The sequence below is a fragment of the Seriola aureovittata genome, chromosome 2 (genome assembly GCF_021018895.1).
Source record: "Seriola aureovittata isolate HTS-2021-v1 ecotype China chromosome 2, ASM2101889v1, whole genome shotgun sequence".
In the NCBI taxonomy this organism is placed as follows: domain Eukaryota; kingdom Metazoa; phylum Chordata; class Actinopteri; order Carangiformes; family Carangidae; genus Seriola; species Seriola aureovittata.
In genome coordinates this window covers 25,391,764-25,410,680 of record NC_079365.1, presented here as the reverse complement: position 1 = coordinate 25,410,680, position 18,917 = coordinate 25,391,764, and the positions used below count along the sequence as shown (strand labels likewise).

General features: G+C 40.5%; 2 protein-coding genes and 1 long non-coding RNA gene across 3 annotated transcripts; 2 read left to right on the top strand and 1 right to left on the bottom strand.

Moving 5' to 3' along the window:
* Positions 1 to 568: 568 nt before the first annotated feature.
* capza1a (capping actin protein of muscle Z-line subunit alpha 1a) lies at positions 569 to 5,287 on the top strand. The gene is made up of 10 exons (XM_056363433.1): positions 569 to 693; positions 2,248 to 2,311; positions 2,407 to 2,458; positions 2,553 to 2,616; positions 2,708 to 2,914; positions 3,005 to 3,084; positions 3,232 to 3,310; positions 3,416 to 3,487; positions 3,706 to 3,768; positions 4,362 to 5,287. The coding sequence occupies exons 1-10, from the start codon at positions 658 to 660 to the stop codon at positions 4,500 to 4,502; spliced, it is 858 nt and encodes a 285-aa protein (XP_056219408.1). The 5' UTR covers positions 569 to 657; the 3' UTR covers positions 4,503 to 5,287.
* Positions 3,805 to 7,111, bottom strand: LOC130160765 (uncharacterized). The gene is made up of 2 exons (XR_008826052.1): positions 6,991 to 7,111; positions 3,805 to 4,468 (listed from the first exon to the last, which is right to left on the bottom strand). It is a non-coding gene; the product is annotated as an uncharacterized LOC130160765 (long non-coding RNA).
* mov10a (Mov10 RISC complex RNA helicase a) lies at positions 5,428 to 18,671 on the top strand. Its single transcript, XM_056363456.1, has 21 exons — positions 5,428 to 6,923; positions 7,017 to 7,122; positions 7,245 to 7,429; positions 8,106 to 8,347; positions 8,443 to 8,689; positions 9,028 to 9,168; positions 9,280 to 9,442; positions 11,241 to 11,392; positions 11,485 to 11,655; positions 12,188 to 12,335; positions 13,269 to 13,430; positions 15,059 to 15,162; positions 15,294 to 15,391; positions 16,021 to 16,119; positions 16,221 to 16,329; positions 16,439 to 16,556; positions 17,483 to 17,674; positions 17,756 to 17,827; positions 17,936 to 18,061; positions 18,163 to 18,251; positions 18,548 to 18,671. Exons 1-21 carry the CDS (start codon positions 6,718 to 6,720, stop codon positions 18,669 to 18,671), a joined length of 3,054 nt encoding a protein of 1,017 aa, XP_056219431.1. The 5' UTR covers positions 5,428 to 6,717.
* Positions 18,672 to 18,917: the final 246 nt, after the last annotated feature.

Here is an 18,917-nt window from a genome sequence, read left to right as displayed (position 1 = left end):
AGTGCTGTATTATTATGATTAGTAGTAGTAGTATGTGGCTGCATTGTAACCCTCACAAAACAAACTCTTATCTACAACCGTCTTTGAGTTGTCCATTTATGTAAACACTCACACATCGTGGGACATGGAAATCCCATTGGTCCTGAACGTCTCAGAGTTGCCAGGTTTGGATGTCATGGTTCAGTTTGTATGTGAAAGTAAAGTATGAAATGAAATATGAAATTCATTTGAAAAATAAACTAAAATAAACAAATGTATAACTTATGTCATAGTAGGTCTATTGAAATGTATTGTAACACATATATATAAAAAATACCCCCCCAGCCTAGCACTGCGCACAAGATCCTATAAATCTAGGGGCTACAAATGCTTGATTCTGAACTAAACTTTCCTACTAATTTCCGTAAATTGTTTCTGAAAAGTGCGATATAAATAAAAGTTATTGTTAGTATTAATAATATATTGGTCCAAATATTGTAAGCTGTTCAGCAGGCGTGTACGTTGCATGTGAGTCGTCTCTATCTCGTCATTAAAAGTATTAACTGACAATGCAGGACGACAGGGAGAGCCCACCCAGTGCACGTTATGCTAGGAGGAGTCACAACACAAAACCTGGCAACACCAGCAGTCGCTTTGTTAACACTTCATTGAACCAAGATGGCAGATTTCGAAGAGCTCAGCGATGAGGAGAAGGTATTACCTTATAAATTCATACTGAGATTATTCACTCAACTTTAATCTTTTGTCTTGAACATAGCAGTGCTGTATGAAACCCTTCCTGTTTGGCACGGTCTGCCCAACGGGCCGCTAAACCGGGGCAGTGCTGTATTTGACAGCTCAGAGTTGTAGCACTGTCTAACATGTTGTTCCTGTGCACAAATACATGGTGTAAGTTAGATAACTTGTGTGATTCTGCCTCTCTTTGATTAAAAATTACATATTCGTGCGGCCGAGGCCGATGGCTGCGAGTTTGGACTAAATTGAAAATGCTGAGCTAATGCTAAATCGAAGGAAGTCGAGCTACTTCCTGCATTTACAGTACGGATCATGACAGAGCATCGGCAGCATACCACCACCCACACCCAGTGTACTCTAACTTCATGTAGTTAGCTGCCTAAACTGGCCTTGATAGCAACAGAACATTACATCAGTCACACATGTAACTCGAGTTTGCAGCTGTTTTGCATTTAGCTTGTGTTGCCTGTAACTTTTCGCACCACATTCATAGATGCGGTCTTCCTGCAGTGTTGTTGGGGCTTGCACCGGCTGGGGTTGCTGCCTGCGTCATGCTGCTACATGTTGTAAAAATAATGCTTTGCATTCCTAAAGCTAATGGACTGGCCAGGACCTTACACCTCCCAGCCTTACTTCAGTGAGGCTTTAAAATAAACCCAAACAAGGATTGAAATCCCCTATTTGAACTTTTATTAGGTATCTACATCCCAGAGTATCTTTATCAGATGATCTCTTGATCTTCATGGTGGAGAATCAGAGTCTGACCCTGGGAGTGCTTTCTGAGCTCTGAATGGACCATTCAGGAGCACAGTTGAATAAACTAGGTTACTCATGGTAATGTCCCCTTGAGCAGGACAGCCCATTTGTAGGTCACTTCCAGCTGCAGCCTGGAGGCTCAATGACCCTGGCTGCCTGACAGATGGCATCACTGGCACACTATTATGTGGAAGTGACATTAGGATGTAGGACTGGTTAAAGCTGCGAAGGTCACAAAAAAAGACAGCAGGATTATTGCAACTTCTTCTACTGAACTATGTGCTGCCTGACTGTGTATGTGTTGCCAATACCTTACTGTCCTTACCAAGTATCACCTCATGACAGCACTAATACCTGCCTCAACCATCACTCTGTGGCCTTGACACAACATGCTTACACTTGCATACTGGCTACTAAGAAAAGCCCCTGGGCCACATACCCTCCCTGCCATGTAAGGAGTGGTCAAGCTAACAAGCCTGCAGCCAACAAAGTTAGCAGACTGCTCTCTGCTTCACTCTAGTGGCTATTTGCAGGGTTTTCACTTCTCATTGACATCTCTCAAAAAGAGAAGAAATTGACTATAGGTTTTTCCAAACACCATACAGCAGATTGTCTTGTGATTAAGCAGACAATTTTATTCTGCTCTAATAGAGTTTTTTTTAAGCAAAAACCTTACGTTGCACACTGTGTTTAGTGATAATGTGATACCGCTTACTATTTTTAAGTTTTATGACAACACATTTAATTTATTTCTAGATCCGTATTGCAGCTAATTTTGTGATGCACGCTCCTCCAGGGGAGTTCAATGAAGTCTTCAATGGTGAGCCTTATTTATGATTGACATCTTTAGGACTACCTGTATTCCAATGTGTATGGAAACAGTTTGTCAATGCTTATGTTAATTCTCATTTTCAGATGTGCGTCTGCTGCTTAACAATGATAATCTTCTCAGAGAGGGCGCGGCTCAGTGAGTTTTATTCTTTACTTTTTTTTATATGTAACAAAATATTGATGTTCTGGATGTGCATGCAACTGTATTGTTGTATTCTCTTTTGATACAGCGCCTTTGCCCAGTACAACATGGATCAGTTCACTCTTGCCAAAATTGATGGATATGAAGATCAGGCAAGTTGTTTTTGAAAAAGTATTTAGATATTCTCTATTATTAAGACAATTCCTGAGTAACAGCAGGTTTCTCTGTCTGTTTTCCCTCTAGGTCCTGATAACAGAGCATGGAGACCTGGGTAATGGCCGCTTCTTTGACCCACACAATAAAATCTCCTTCAAGTTTGACCACCTGAGGAAAGAGGCCAGCGACCCCCAGCCCCATGAGGGCGAGGCAGCCCTCAGGTCATGGAGAGACGCCTGTGATTCTGCGCTGAGGGCCTATGTCAAGGAGCACTACCCCACTGGAGTCTGCACCGTAAGATCGCTGTCCCAGTCTGAACCGTAGCTGCCATGTTCAGCAATACACACAATCAGTCACCCGCTCGTCCTGTGTTATCTGCTGCAGGTTTATGGGAAAACGATCGATGGCCAGCAGACCATTATCGCTTGTATCGAGGGTCATCAATTTGAGCCTAAAAACTTCTGGTAAGTTGATAGAGGATGATGATCTTATTGCAACCTTCCTAATCAAATTAATTCGGACAATTACGTTGGAGTAGTGTAGAGTCGGTGATGTATTGTTGCGTTAGGTGACTGTTTTTAAATATACTCTTATACATTTCCTGTTCCCAGGAACGGTCGCTGCCGGTCTGAATGGAAGTTCAGTGTCTCGCAATCGACAGCACAGGTGGCTGGAGTCTTGAAAATACAGGTATGTTGAATGATTATCGAGAATAGCACGAGCTTTGCTGTGAAGTTAGTTTTGTTTGAGTGCTGTATGAATCTCCCTGATCTGAATGTCCTCTGTTTATCCCAGGTACATTATTATGAGGACGGAAATGTGCAACTGGTCAGCCACAAAGATGTACAGGAAGCACTGACTGTGTCTGTGAGTATTTTCTTTTTTAATCTTATTAAATGTTTTTCTGTTACTGTTTATAGGAAAGATGTTTCACCATTGTCTCTAATTGCATATTTCAAGTTCATGTGTCTTGATAATACAAGCAGAAAATAATTATATGGACATATTGGAGCATTTCATATTAGATTGATGTTCATGTGTGTTTAAATTGATGAATTAACCCATGAGTGTATGTTTTTTTGCAGAATGAGAGCCAGACTGCAAAGGAGTTGGTGAAAATTATCGAGGATGCAGAGAATGAATACCAGGTATGTGTGCATTAAGAATCACAGGAGTTCCTTCAGTATAAATGATTGAATGGATTTTTATTAGCGTGTCATTTTGTCAACTATTCCCAGCCCACATGAGTTTACATGACCTCACAAATTCAAATAAGCCAGATCCAGAACAACACTCGTACATTTTCAAACAATACCAGTTTGAATATTTTTCATTGTCAGATTTACTTTTTATTTATCATTACTTACATGCCTCTAATAAAATTCACAAAACACATTCTGTATAATACTGGAGGAATCAGAATAAATATTAATTGAACAATTCCGTTCTTTTCTGGGTTTTTGAGAGAAAATCAACAAAACTTCAAAATTAATCAGCCATTGCAATTTTTATCTCTACACCAGAGTATTTCAGGTATTTGTTGAGCCATTTCATTTCACTGAACATTCACACTCCAAAATAATCATAGTATGTACAATACAAAATCAAATTGGACTCGCTTGGCATTCTCCGGTAGCTCTTGCTGAATATTTCCACTTGACTGTAACTAACAGATGACATCATGGTGCAACTTGCTTGTAGCAGGAAGGCGTGAACTGACGTGTTTATCTTTGCTTCCCAGGTGGCCATCAGTGAGAACTATCAGACCATGTCAGACACCACCTTCAAAGCCTTACGCAGACAGCTCCCGGTCACCCGCACCAAGATCGACTGGAACAAGATCCTCAGCTACAAGATCGGCAAAGAGATGCAGAATGCTTAGAGGACAGAGGCTGCCGGGGTTTACGACAAAAGTGATGTGGGAGAGGCTGAAGCTCGCACAAAGTGTGTGACACAACATAACATCCTGTATGTCCCTCTAAAAGAGACGTTACAGCTTCTGTTGAGCACTAAGAAGGGATGCCTTCATTTACAATGACATTGAGTGGTGTAACTGTCACTCATTTACAGACATATATTATTATTTTTCAACAAACAATGCCTTTAGTGACACTGTGAAAGTTTGCCATTCAAACTCTCGCATAGACATACAGTTACTGATCCCTCAGTGCTTCAAATGGACACACATCCTCCCAAAGCCCTTTTGACTTTCATGTAGCAACTAATTTACACTTTCTATAAAAACATAACTGATGTTCTCTAAGAGCTTACCAATACCTCTATAGTTTTTTATTAACAGAAGGCAAATGGTGTATGCAATTTGATATGTTATCTGACTGGAAAGAGACTTGACAGCGCCAAATTACACGGTTTCTATTTTAGTCCCATCTGTACATATTTATGCTTCCTGCATTCCTATTTATGCATGCATGGAAAAGCATAAATGTCTTTTCTTTTCCCCATTCACTGACCAGGTTTTGTCTTCCCTGTTGAAACTTAGCTCTTTCTTTCTCTCTGTTATAGGGAGACATTGTCATTACACCCCCAGACTGATTAAGTATTGGTGTCCTCTTGCCAGCTGTTTGCCTTTAGCTTTTGCTATATTTTTTTATACAAACTGTAAGTACATTTAATATTCATGAAATAAAAATGTTGCACCAAATACGATCTTTCAAGTAATGATGATCTTTTGCGTCTTACATCTTTCTTTCTTTTCTTCTTTTTTTTTTAAGAGAGCCTGGATACCATATTCTGATTCTGAATTTTCTGACTAAATTTGGCTGTTTTTAAGCAAAAAACTAAATCAACTGAAATAAAAGGATTTAGAAATTGCCACTACAATTGAAACCTGGCACTTGGCCTTAATGTAGACATTCTGCAGAATATATAATTGAAAGGTTTAATGAATAAATAAAAAGCAACGCTTTTTCTATTGTGATTCAATAGAAAATCCCAGGTGGTAGCTGCACTGGATTTGCACATTTCTATGATTTGGGCTACTGCCCTGGTTGCATATTTTAATGAAAAATAATTTACTGCTATTTCTGTGTAAAGTTTTTTTTTTTATAGAAGAAAAAATGCCAAATATTTGATGGTTCCAGCCTCTCTGGTGTGAGAACTTAATGTTTTTTTCATGTTTTACATTATACTAAATTGATTATCTTATGTAATATAATAGAAGTAGTCATCCGGGGCTCTACTATTTTCTAAAGTGTATAGACCATTTGGGGAAATTGTAAAATCGTGAACATAGTGAGGTGGTTAAGTTAGTTATCAAATGAAAAAATCTAAATTTTCTCTGGTTCCAAACTTCAAGTGTGAAGATTTATTTTATTTAGTTGTTGATCGGGCCAGAAGAAACATTTAAAGATACTACTACTACTGTCAATTTTATGACCTATATTTAAAAAACAACAACAATATTTTATAATTTGGTTAGGGAATTCTAAGCTTATCAGTCTTTAATATCAATTATTAAAGCTATAATTAATCATTTAAAGCAGCTAGGTGTGTTTTAACGTTTCATAAAGTACTATAACGTATTTTAAATCGACGGAAGCATTGACCCATTTTACAGAGGAAGACCTCGGTACCTGCTCTGTCAGTGATTATGTAATAACTGCAGCCCAGGGAGTGTCAACAATACCGTGTCTGAGAGAGCCCGTGTATTTATCATATATGACGAGTAAGGAAATGTAACTGAGATCTCTTTGTAAGGCAGATAAGAGAGGAGACCTCGTGCTAAAGTTTTTCGCTTCGACTCGGTATTTTGTTCTGTCACTGAGGTGTTTTCGCTTTCTTTGTACAAAACTAATTTGTAGACGCTCCCTGACTGGGGCCATTAGGGAGCGTTGATCCGCTAGCGTTTTGCGTGAAACTGTGCCAAACAACTGATCTACAAATAAGTGTTTTGATGTTTTAACCTAAAATATGAATCACAAATTAATGCCCGTGTTAAAGTTGAATTCCCGTTCACTGCGAATCCACGTACATGTGCAAAATACGTAAAAAAAAAAAAAAAAAAAATGCCAATGCCCTCAGTGTCAGAGCACACAGACACCAAACAGCCACAGTAATACTTGAGGAAATTGAGGGTAATGAATAGTTGGTCAGCAGATGAACTTCCTCATTTCAGTCAGCCGATATTCAGTAACGGCAGCGGCCTCAAGCAAGTCAAAATGCCGTCGTCGCTGAAGGACTCGCTTGAATCCGGACTGGACTTCATTGAATTCCTGGGAGAAAGAGTTTCTACCACGAGCAAAAAGGAACTTCGAGACATCTACAACTCTGAATTTAAGGGCAGGTAGGCTGCGGTGAACAAGTGTCTCGTAGGGGCATCTGTTACACTGGACTGTGTGTAACACCCTTACCTCCATGTCTTGTGTTTCGTTCCCAGAGAAGGAATAAAAGACGCCACATTTAACAGTGTTTTACATGCTCTTCTGAGATTCAACAAAGTCCACGTAAGACAAGGGAGAATCTTCATAAATGCCAGACCACAGGTAAGAAATGCAGCGACCTCTAGTGACGTCTGTTGCTGGAGGGTTATGACAAGATAAGACTGGACATGTTTTGTGTATAAATAAAATGAGGAAATATCATATAATTTTTATCTCCACTGCAGGTTAGAGTGTACTGTGACCAGTGGAGGAGGCCCCGGGCCCCTCAGCCACACACTCCCAGCTCTGGCCCTCAGGAGACAGCTGAGACACCTGCACCCTCCCCTGCCCCCTCCACCCCTGTGATACCTGTGCTGACCCCCAAGAAGAAGCTGGCCACAGAAATCCTTCACAAGTTAAAGGTGGACAGGTACGTACATTTGAGTGTGAGCCATGTACGATGCGGATATAGAGAGCCGCAACAATTAGTCGATTAACTGATTAGTTGATCGACAGAAAATCAATCAGCAACTATAATCGAAAACTTGCAAGCTAAATTGCCCATAGGAGTGAATGTAAGTGTGAATGGCTGGAAGAATTCTGTGTGGAGGGGAGTTAAACCTTGACGAGGCTCTCTGAGGCTGAGATGGGCCAAAGTCATCTGGGATTATTATTTTCCCTAATTGTCCTCATTACAAACTATTTTTTAAAGAAATAATTAATATCAGCAGTTGTCAGTTTTGTCCTAAAGCAAGGAAGAAAAATTGCAGATTACTCAGTAACATCAAAAATGTGATTGATTAAAACCCTTGAGGCAAAGCAGTTTGCATGTGATCCAAATTGATTTCTTACCCCAATAAGAGATATTTTCACTATGAAAAATAACTTGGCTGTTTTTTTTAGATTATTTCCAGTCTTGCCTTAATTTCACAGTCAGCAGTCTCGAGGGGAAAAGGGAAAGACAGGGGGTGGAAGTGACGACAAACATAGCTCCCTGCTCAGACTTAATCTGGAAAAGTTACAGATACATGGTATGTATTGTATGTCAACCACCAGGATGGACTGACATTGAGGTGCATCAGCCTGATCCTGCTTCTCTCTCACAGGAAGAAGCTGACAGCTGATAAGGGCGGCATTGAGATCACTTCAGATCCATCGGCGAGCGGAGGAAAGGTTCAGTTCACTGTGGACCGTCTGAGGGAGTTGTTCGTCATCAGGTTCCACATTGTAAACAAGGGCAAAAACTGCATCTACTTCACCTACTACACCGCCCTGCACAGGATACGCTGTTTCACTCTGGAGGATGAGAGGAGGGTGACCAGAGCCTGTCCCCTGTTCCTCTGTCCTGGTGAGACATCTTCTCTCTTTCAACTGACAGAAAACATACTGAAGAAGGGCAAGTAATACTTACAGCTCCTCTTGTTTCTTTCTGTCTGCCTGCAGGGGAAAGCTATGAAGTCATGGTTCGGTACACACTGAATCATTTTGGGTACTTCCCTGCCACGATGTACTTTGAGTTCTGCCCAGATCTTCCCTGGTCTGCGCCTTTCTGCATCGTGAGAGAGATGGAAGCTATTGCCAGGACCCCACTGGCTGTGGAGCTGGGGCCCGTGGCTCCTTACAAACCATTTCAGGTGGTCACATACAAGCCAGTGGAAACAGTGATAGTGGAGGGAGTGCCTCCCGAAAAGTAAGTTATAAATTATAAACCAGTCTTAGTCTCACAATATAAATGAATCTAAATTCACTTTTATGACAAGTTATTTAAGAGATAATAATGCTGCTCCCAGAGTTTAATATAGCATGTAGCAGATGAATGCAACAAACTTGCTTACTTCAAATAAAGGGATCCTCAGTAGCAGGAAAACCACTGCCACAGACCTCAGTTCAAATGTTTGATTTGGGAGTTTGTTGAAGCAATTTTCTTCACTTGTAATTGAAATTGATCAACAAACTGACCCAGAACCGTTACTTAAATTGTGTTCTATTCATGCTGATTACAATAATAATGACTTTTGTGTTTTGCAGTTCTGCTGTGCATCATCTAAGGACAGCAGTGAAATTAGGAGACTACAAGTACCCTCATTACCTAAAGGAACTGGCTAAACAAAGGATGGAGGACTCCGGGTACCTCTCTCCAAATGCCAAGCAGAAACTTCCATCAGTGAGGTGAGAAACTGGTCTAACTGATTACAGCTAACCAAGCCTTTGACAGGTTAAGTATCTTATATAATTGACCTCCTCTTAAACACAATGTCCGTGTCTGTGCTGTGCGTCCAGGAGCCTCCTCAACTGTTCCCTGAAGATTAAGAACTACTCTCATCGATTTCACCTGCTGCTGCACCTGGAGGAGATACAGATGGAGGTGGACATCAGGAAGTATGACCTCCACAATCAAACCATGACGCTGAGCCAAAGCATGAGAAAACTGCTCACTCTCAGAGTAAGGAAATCTTAATTAGAAAACATTGAAATCAGCGACAAAAACCTAACAAATGTAGCAGTCAGTAGCCATATTAGAAGAGCTGAAACAATTGAGAGAAGCACTGTGGTGTGAGAGAAGCATGGTTTAGGCTCCATTAACCCTCCTGTTGTCCTCGGGTCAAAATGACCCGCCACTGTGTTAAAAACCAAAAAAAAATCCCCTAAACGATATTTTTTTAACTTTAAATTTTATGACTTTGCCTAATTTGGCACCAACAGTGGAAAAAGTGAAATGTTTCTTTTATTCACATTTCCATGTAAGCTGTACAAAAAAAGGTACAAAGATGGTCTTCGGGTCAAAATGACCCGTGAGGCAAAAAGAGTTGAACTCATGGTCACAGAGTTATTTACACACCACATAATGTTACAATGTTTTAGTTGTGTCTCAGATCAATCAGTAGCAGAAGTTAACAAGACAAATCAGGTGGTCTTCTAGCAGACTGCTGTGCCTATGATCAGTCTCAGATTAATTAGTAGTAAACGTGAACAAGACAGTAGCAGATGTAAACAACACAAAGGTGTTGTCACAGACTGCAGAGCTCTTTTTCTGTGGATTTCCAGAGGTGAGAAACTGGTCTAACTGATTACAGCTAACCAAGCCTTTGACAGGTTAAGTATCTTATATAATTGACCTCCTCTTAAACACAATGTCCGTGTCTGTGCTGTGCGTCCAGGAGCCTCCTCAACTGTTCCCTGAAGATTAAGAACTACTCTCATCGATTTCACCTGCTGCTGCACCTGGAGGAGATACAGATGGAGGTGGACATCAGGAAGTATGACCTCCACAATCAAACCATGACGCTGAGCCAAAGCATGAGAAAACTGCTCACTCTCAGAGTAAGGAAATCTTAATTAGAAAACATTGAAATCAGCGACAAAAACCTAACAAATGTAGCAGTCAGTAGCCATATTATAAGAGCTGAAACAATTGAGAGAAGCACTGTGGTGTGAGAGAAGCATGGTTTAGGCTCCATTAAGTTAAATGCGGCCCATGACTAATATGTGAGGTGGTCAGGCAGAGGACAATCACTGAGATATTAGATGAGGAAATACCACAGCCTGCACTAAGTGATGTAAACAGAGGATGCTACTGGACAGAGACCTGCATAAAGATCCTAACTAACGAACTACTGAGGTTAAAGGACCTATATGTAAGTTTTGATATCGCTACATAGCTAATGTTAGCATTAACAGCTGTTTACTTAACAGTCTAGAGGAAACGTTGTGATTCAGCATCAAACTTCATTCCTTTACTCACAGAGAGCTGTCTCCAGCAGTGGAAAGCAACGTCAATGTTAACTCTTGTCTCTATCTCGTCTTTTTCTTCTTCTGAAGTTAGCACGTTAACCAGCTAGCCCCCGGTCCCTCTTGTCACTTTCTGATAGCGACTCACTGTAGCCTCCAATCTGTCCTGAAGATATAGCGCTGCTCGGACGGTGAATTATAGCACAGAAAACTTACAAATAGATCTTAAGGCCAAAGAGTGTATGACAGGTCTGGACCACTCGTGAACTTCATTCATACCTAAGTGAAAAAGTACGTGAAAATTGGTAGATACCACAAATTCTCTTAAAAGGTTTGTAAATGCCATATATGAACAAATCTTTGTATAACTGGTTTTTGCACATTGTTTTTGTTCTGCTTATATATAATAATAATAATATGTAGTTGTCCTCTGAAAGCTTGCTGATCAGCTGTAAGCTCAGTGACCTGTGTTGGAAACTTTAACACAAACCAACATTTATATTCTGCAACAGGTTCCTGGTGTTGCTGAGAATCGTCCATCTGTACTTCGAGGAGACTGTCTGAGGGTGTCCAAATCTGAGGACAAAGTCCAGCCGATCACTGTGTACACCGGATATGTTCACAGGGTGGAGCTGGATAGTGTGAAGCTGGGCTTCTCGAAGAGGTAAAAGATGGACTAAAGATTCATGTCTATTCAAAAACCCAGAAAAAATGACCTAACCTACATGTCCCTCTCACTTTCTGTTCCTCTCTCAGGTTGTTGCAGACATTTATCAGCAATATGAAGTTTAACGTGGAGTTTACTATCAACCGGTTCCCCTTGAAGCTGCAGCATCGGGCAGTGGACTTGGCAACAAAACATCAGCTCGAAGAGGTGCTGTTCCCATCTGGTGCAGCAGTGACTAATCTTTCCATGCCTAAACTCAGGTCTGGTGCCAACACACACAAAATACATGCATACACAGCACAAAAAACACTCATGGATGTAGTGTTATCTATAAATATACAAACCTAATCATCTTAAAGTAGTGTATCTCAAGCACTTGTATTACAGAGAAGCTTAAAGTATCTGGCATCAGCGATAAGACGATATGAACTTCAAATGTGTGAGTGTGAGCTCAGCAGCCTTCACCTCAGTTCTCCCCTGGCGCTCATCCACCATATCTTGCTCACAGGAGGGGGAATACTGTTCTTTGGTTAAACTGAACTCAAGTGGATGTGGTAAAATATAATGTTTTCTGGAACAGGCAACGTTCACTGTTATTATCTGCTCAGACTTGATAGTCAGAAGCTTTTGTCCCCTTATCTGTTAATAAGCTACAGAGACACATTAAAACACTCAAAATGTTTTACTCTGCTCAGCTGATCTGTTTCACTTATATTCAACACCCCTTTTTAACTTTTAAATATTTCACCAGTGTGCAAGGTGTTAAGGTGTCCACTGTCACGTTACTCACAGGATGTTTAACCGTCAGCTGGAAAACAACCCAGAGCAACACGCTGCGGTCCAGCGCATTGTCGCCGGGTCATCTAAACCAGCTCCCCATCTTGTGTTTGGGCCTCCTGGAACTGGAAAGACGATCACACTGGTTGAAGCTATGAAACAGGTATTAAACACAATATCTGTACGTCCTACAAAACATTGAATTCACCTCCCTCAAGGCCCTAGAATGTATTAAAAAGTCTTAAATTTACAGACACATTATAATGTTTTCCTTGCCTGATGTGTCAAGCAAAAATCTGGTTTTAGTTTCTTCGCTCTGATGATTTTCTACTTTTTACTTGCATCATAGTAAATTGAATATATAAGTTTTCTCAGACAGAACAAGACATTTGGTGACATCACATTTGTGTTATTATGATGGCAATTTTTTTTTACTGTTTTCCAATGTTTTTTTTTTTTTTTTTTTTTTTTAGCCCAAGGGATTTTCCAAGAAAATTAATCAACTGATCAATCGATGATAAAAAAATAATCGCTAGGGTGAACACACTATTATCAGATTTTAACAGCATAGCAATCACCATCAGAAATCTGCCAGCAGGTGTTGTGTTGTTGTTTGCTTTGGTTACCGCGGAGACACCACTGTGAGTCATATCTGATCAAACCCCACCCGGAGGAGGCAGATTTACTTAGTCATGCATATTTAATGTTAAAGAGAAATACTTACTGTATGATACAGGGTGCTTTAAATTAATGAACTGATCACTGACATTTATTATTTGTGGGATAAGCAAGGGGGAGCTCTTCAACAATAAAAGGGAGGATGATATGTAGCCTGATAAAATGTTTAAACATCCATATGATGGAAGTAAATAATCAGCCGTATTGAGCCTTTAAGATGAACTCATAGTGTTTACAATAGACTGGTCATTCCAGTTTGGTTCATAATAGGCCTTATCAATTTGCATAAATGTTCTAATGTATTTTTAATATGCACGATTATATGATTGTTTCCAATAAATTGTTACCTTAAAACAACACAACTGTTCATATGTCAATAAGTATGAGTAATGAATTTCCCTTTTCCTCGTGCTGTCAGGTCAGCAGGGCAGATCCATCAGCCCACATCCTCGCCTGTGCCCCTTCAAACAGTGCGTGTGACTTGCTCTGCGAGAGACTGATGGTACACACGGATCCTCACCAGGTTTACCGCGTGTACGCCAGCAGCCGAGACCCCAACAGCGTCCCGAAGAACCTGCTGGTGAGCATCAGCTGCCTTTCTTTTAATATGCACAAGATAATCTGTTTACTGGCCAAGAAGCAACTGAGGTCTCATTGTTGGTAAACTGTCTAAAAGCACATTTGAGCCTTTCATGTCCTGTGATTCAGTGAATCTGTGGCCTAGAATTAAATGTATCTTATCAACAAAATCTTTATTCGTATATATACAGTGGTGGCCAAAATTAACACTTGGCATATTTAAGAGGTTCAGTTGTTTTTGTTGAATTGGCCATTAAAATACCCATAAAACGAATAAAATATCTACAAACTCATCATCATGCTCTATAAACCATAGAATAGAGCCATCATAAGGAGATTTAGGTCATTTTCCTTACAAAAAACAAGCTAGGCCTTTATCACTATCAATGTCACACAATCATGTTCCTTCACAGAAGAAGCCTAATTACTTGTGTAATCATTGTCAGGTGCGATCGTGGTTAAATTGATGGTGATACAAGAGTCTGAGGACACAGCTGTGTGATTCTTTTGAATGTACAAGGCCCCTCCTGCTCATTAAGTGATTGGTAACATCAGGGTTTTGTCACTGAGGCCACACCACCAATTGGTATAGATTCAAAGCCTCGAGAAGTAGTCTTGAAGCACATGTTGCTCTTTGAACATGAGGTGAACATGAGCAACAGGTTCGAATAAAGGCCCTTTTTGATGCTGGATGGAGTTACCGCCGCACAGCCAAGGACTTGAGATGCAGTCCAAGCACTGTAAAGTACACTTTAGACCACCAATCACACCAGAACCGACAGGGGAGAGGTAGAAAAAATAAACTTTCAGACAGACAAGTGAAGCATCTCAAAATTCTCAGTCTTAAGGACCGAAGAAGGACCGAAGAAAGACCTCATGAGAACGAGATCAGCACCACAATGACTAATGGTGCAACAGTGTCTTCAAGAACTGTGCGTCGGAAACTGGGAGAATAAAGACTTGCTGGCAGAATAGCAGCAAAGAAACCATTACTGAAAGAGATAAATAGAGTGAAACGCCTGAAATTTACAAAAGAACACAAGAAATGGTCAAAGGAAGATTGGTGTAAAGTCGAGCAAATTTGGAGCGAGTTGGAAAATAAACTGGACAGATCTATTGTAGATTCAAAGGAAGGCCTTTGGCTTGAGTTGCAGAAGGCACGAGAGAACATTAGTGATGAAGTTCTCAGGAAATATATTGACACTATGCCAGAGAGATGTGCTGCAGTAATTGCTGCAAAAGGTGGACATACCAGATATTAAAGTTAACAGTGGGTAAAAACATCAGGACTCACTTCATCTGATATTTGTTGTGTTCAGAGCAACCATCTGCATGTTTCATGAACATTGTGACATTGTGTGTGTGTGTGTGTGTGTGTATACGTGTGTCTATGGAGGAAAAAAAACAAAATTGAAAGCAAAGATATTTATATGTCATAGTAACTCAAGCAAGTACTCTTGCATCTTAAGCAGGTTCCGCATAATCACAGTGATGATCATCAGTGAGTTCACCAGCCTGAACTGAATGACTCACTGATTACATCTGTTTTTACAAACACGAAGTCGACCTTGAATGTAGATTAAGTTTGTTTTTTCTTATTGTACATGTCATATCTTCTGGCTCCTGCAGAAATATTGTAACTGGGATGAGACACAAGATTGCTTTGTATATCCAGAGAAAGAAATTCTGATGAAATACGCAATCATAGTGACAACTATGATCACAGCTGGAAGGTAAGAGCCGGTCGCTTAAAATTATCCTTATAATTAAAAGACGCTTTGGTGTCATTCTTTGCATCATGAGACATCCTCTCTGTCTTTCACGTTACTATTGTAAAATTTCTGCTGTGTGTTTCTGTTTTCAGACTTGTGTCTGGAGGAATCCCAGTTGGTCATTTTACTCATGTGTTTGTGGATGAAGGAGGCCAGGCAGTGGAGCCAGAGTGCGTCATTGCTATTGCAGGTAAACTCTCGGTACACTACAATAAGTCTTTTGTTTTCAGTGAAATCTTGTACCTGCAAAATCTTAGAGCAAGTTAAAAACCGAGGCATATTTTAAAGGTGCATAACAAACTAATTTATCTATCAAGCAGGATTTCGCAGATCATATCTTGATTTTTAATTAAATGAAGGACGACCTATCTTTACATCACAATCTTCATGGTGCACTAAAATTAAAAAAAATAAAGTGAAAGATCAAGATTTCACACTTAAAATGATGAAATTATGTCTCAGACTTTGGCAGATTTCATCTGTATATTAAACACCACAATAAAAAAATAAAAAATTCTGCAGGTCAAAAGGACAGGGACAAAACTAGGAATGTGAGGAATGTGGTGGACAAGAATTTGGGATTGTAAATTTTGTCCATTTTCACAGCTTAGCAAACATTACTGCGGAAATCCTGCGTGGGAGTGGGAGTGGTGATTTTAAACAAAAAGTTCGAAAAAAGTGCAGGAAATACAGAGCAAGACACACCCATCTCTCCTTAATGGAGCTCTTATGATTAAAGGTCGAAATTTCAACAAACACGGTTAATGGAACTGATTTATCTTGTTAATCACTTGGCGACCTTTTCACTTTGTGGCACAGGTCTGCTCAACCCAGAGCAGGGTCAGTTCGTGCTGGCAGGAGATCCCAAGCAGCTGGGACCGATCATTCGATCTCCTTTCGCGTTGCAGCACGGACTCGGTGAGACATTTCTCTGTCTTGATGTATTCCATCGCCCTCTGTTACGGCAGTTAATGTGATGTTTGTTTGTTTGTTTGTTTGTTTGTTTGAATGATCTCCAGGGCTTTCTCTGCTGGAGAGGCTGATGACACGAAACAATTTGTATCAGAAAAGTACAGAGTCCGGACACTTTGACACTCGCTTTGTCACCAAACTGCTGCGAAACTACAGGTGCGTCTGTCACTCTTCACCTCCGTTGTGCTTTGTCAGAGTTGCTTGTTGATAATCAGGCAGTTTTGATTAAAACTCTTCAGCCTTTTGTTTTCTCCTTCTTACTCAGGTCTCATCCTGCCATTCTGAAAATCCCCAACCAGCTCTTCTATGAGAACGAACTGCAGGTGTTTGCTGACCAGTTTGACCGTGAGGCGTTCTGCAACTGGGAATACCTCCCCAAAAAGGTTTGTTTTTTTTAATTTTTCAAAAATGATCTCAAGACCTAAATCATCCTGATTCACACAGCAAAGATTTCTGAAGAGTGCATCTTACAGCAGCTCCACATAAAATGTCTGTGGCTTACATATTTATGACCAACTTTAGTGGTGCATCCTTTTAAGGGGATGCTATAAGAAGCTGTGGCTCAGGAGGTAAAGTGGGTCGGGGTCATCCACTAATCAGAGGGTCGTTTGATCCCTGACTCCTCCAGTCCGCATGGTGAAGTGTCCTCGGGCAAGATACTGAATCCCATGTATCCCATGTGATTCCCATGTGTGTGAGTGGGATGAATGTGGCATGAGTGGTTGATAAGAATAGAAAAGTCTATTTACCATTTATTGAGTTTCACTGTAGGACATGTAGGATCCAGGGTTTCTGGAGTTTGACTCATACCAGGATATATCTGCCTCTGCTGCACCAATGCTTGACCATATTTCTCGTTATTCCCTCTCTCCAAAGTCCCCCAACTTTATGGAAGTGCAATACTAAATCGCATGAGTGTCCCTGTAATTATGATTAGTGTCATAAAGCATCAGCACTCATTATCTAAATGAACTGAAGACAGTAACCAGCTTCAGAGTTGCACAGGGAACAAGATAAATATTATTAGGACAAATTAGATCTCATTAGGGAAAAGAAATCTAATTTGGGAATGAAAAAAAAGGGCAAAAATGAAATTGCATGAAAAAATCTAAACTCATAAGTTCTGGGCGGTTTAAAGAGGAATGCTTCTTTTAGGATGACAATCGAGCATGAGACAAAAGCCAAAAGTGAGCAACAACAAAAACTAAACAGGATGTGGCGTAAACAAAATACACAGGTCATTAAAGAGCATGTAAACCGCAGGGATAACATGATTAACTGACAACTGCTCACTCCCACATCACTACAGGGTTTCCCAGTGATCTTCCACGGGGTGATTGGGAAAGACGAGAGAGAGGCCAACAGTCCGTCTTTCTTCAACGTGTCTGAGATTGAAGTTCTGGTCGACTACCTCACCAAGCTGATGGAAACCCAAGGAAAGAAAGGCCTCCCCAAACTCTCTGCGAAAGACATCGGAATAATCGCCCCCTACAGGAAACAAGTGAGCGTTGCGTTTACGCATTTTAGAGATGAGAAGCGAAGTTTTAACTTGTCACTGGTAACATGATCACTTTTCTAACAGGTTGAGAAAATCCAAAAAGCCCTGAAGTCCGTCTCAGCGCTGAGTCAATGGAGTGATCTGAAAGAGCTCAAGGTTAGTAATACTGCTGTAAATAATTATAATAATTATATAATTTTTAAAAATTGAGAAAAAAGTCTCTCTCCTAAACTGGCTGCACAACATTTCTCTTGACTCCATCAGGTGGGGTCTGTGGAGGAGTTTCAGGGACAAGAGAGGAAGATCATTATGATTTCCACTGTCCGCAGCAGCGTCAACTACGTCAGGATGGACAAAGACTTCAACATTGGATTCTTGTCAAATGAAAAGGTCTGTCGCAGCCCTATTGAAACCACCAGAATCTTTTAATATGTTTGTCGTCAGAGCAGCTTATTAATTTCTCTATTTCTATGTATGTATCTACTCTGCAGAGGTTCAATGTGGCCGTGACAAGAGCCAGGTCTCTGCTGATCGTTGTGGGAAACCCGGTGATCCTCGACAAGGACCCCACCTGGGCGAAGTAAGTCAAAGCTGGCCGCGTAAAGAATCCTTTTCATGTCAGCATTAGGAGACATAAAGAGGATTCTTTCAGCTGCAGACACTGAGTTAAGAGCCTTGTGTTCGCATGTGATGTGATTTTTCAAACTGAAAGTGTATTCTTGACCTTGGAAACAGCACTCGACAGAACAGTTTGTTAAGTGCTTCTTATTGTGTCGCACAGTTTCGCTCAGCGCAAGTTTTTTTTAATTTTTTTTTCCAGTTGTTATTTAATTTGTTGTTTGTTTGTTTACTTAATTTGTGGTTTTTCATTTGCAGGTTCATCAGCTACTGTGTGGAAAGTAAGGGTTACACAGGATTTGACTTAAAAGACGCAGAAGAGGAAGACGATTTTGTGTCGAGACTGGCAACCCTGAAAATCAGCCTGGACTCTGAAAGTTAGTGCATCTATACACTTGATGAAACTGACACAAATTGCCTCAAGTGATGTCCTGTGCTTGCCTGGATCATAACTAGCTACAGCTGAGATAGTAACACGTTAGCAATTGCATGTGAACAAAACATTTATTGAGGCTAATATCACTTGCACAAAGCAGCCATGAAATTTCCTGCTTGTGGGAAACTGAACTTTTGTGACTTTCTGTATTTGTCTCAGGTCCAGTAGCAGAGGAGAGTCCCCTCCAGCAGC

What these genes read in the sequence shown, in the direction of transcription:
- mov10a (XM_056363456.1), top strand. Translation starts at nt 6,718, where the DNA reads ATGAATAGTTGGTCAGCAGATGAACTTCCTCATTTCAGTCAGCCGATA. An exon ending in CACAAGTTAAAGGTGGACAG is followed by an intron (nt 7,430 to 8,105) that starts GTACGTACATTT and finishes TCTCTCTCACAG; the next exon opens with GAAGAAGCTGACAGCTGATA. An exon ending in GTGATCTGAAAGAGCTCAAG is followed by an intron (nt 17,828 to 17,935) that starts GTTAGTAATACT and finishes TGACTCCATCAG; the next exon opens with GTGGGGTCTGTGGAGGAGTT.
- capza1a (XM_056363433.1), top strand. Translation starts at nt 658, where the DNA reads ATGGCAGATTTCGAAGAGCTCAGCGATGAGGAGAAG. An exon ending in TTGATGGATATGAAGATCAG is followed by an intron (nt 2,617 to 2,707) that starts GCAAGTTGTTTT and finishes TTTTCCCTCTAG; the next exon opens with GTCCTGATAACAGAGCATGG. An exon ending in CTGGAGTCTTGAAAATACAG is followed by an intron (nt 3,311 to 3,415) that starts GTATGTTGAATG and finishes TGTTTATCCCAG; the next exon opens with GTACATTATTATGAGGACGG.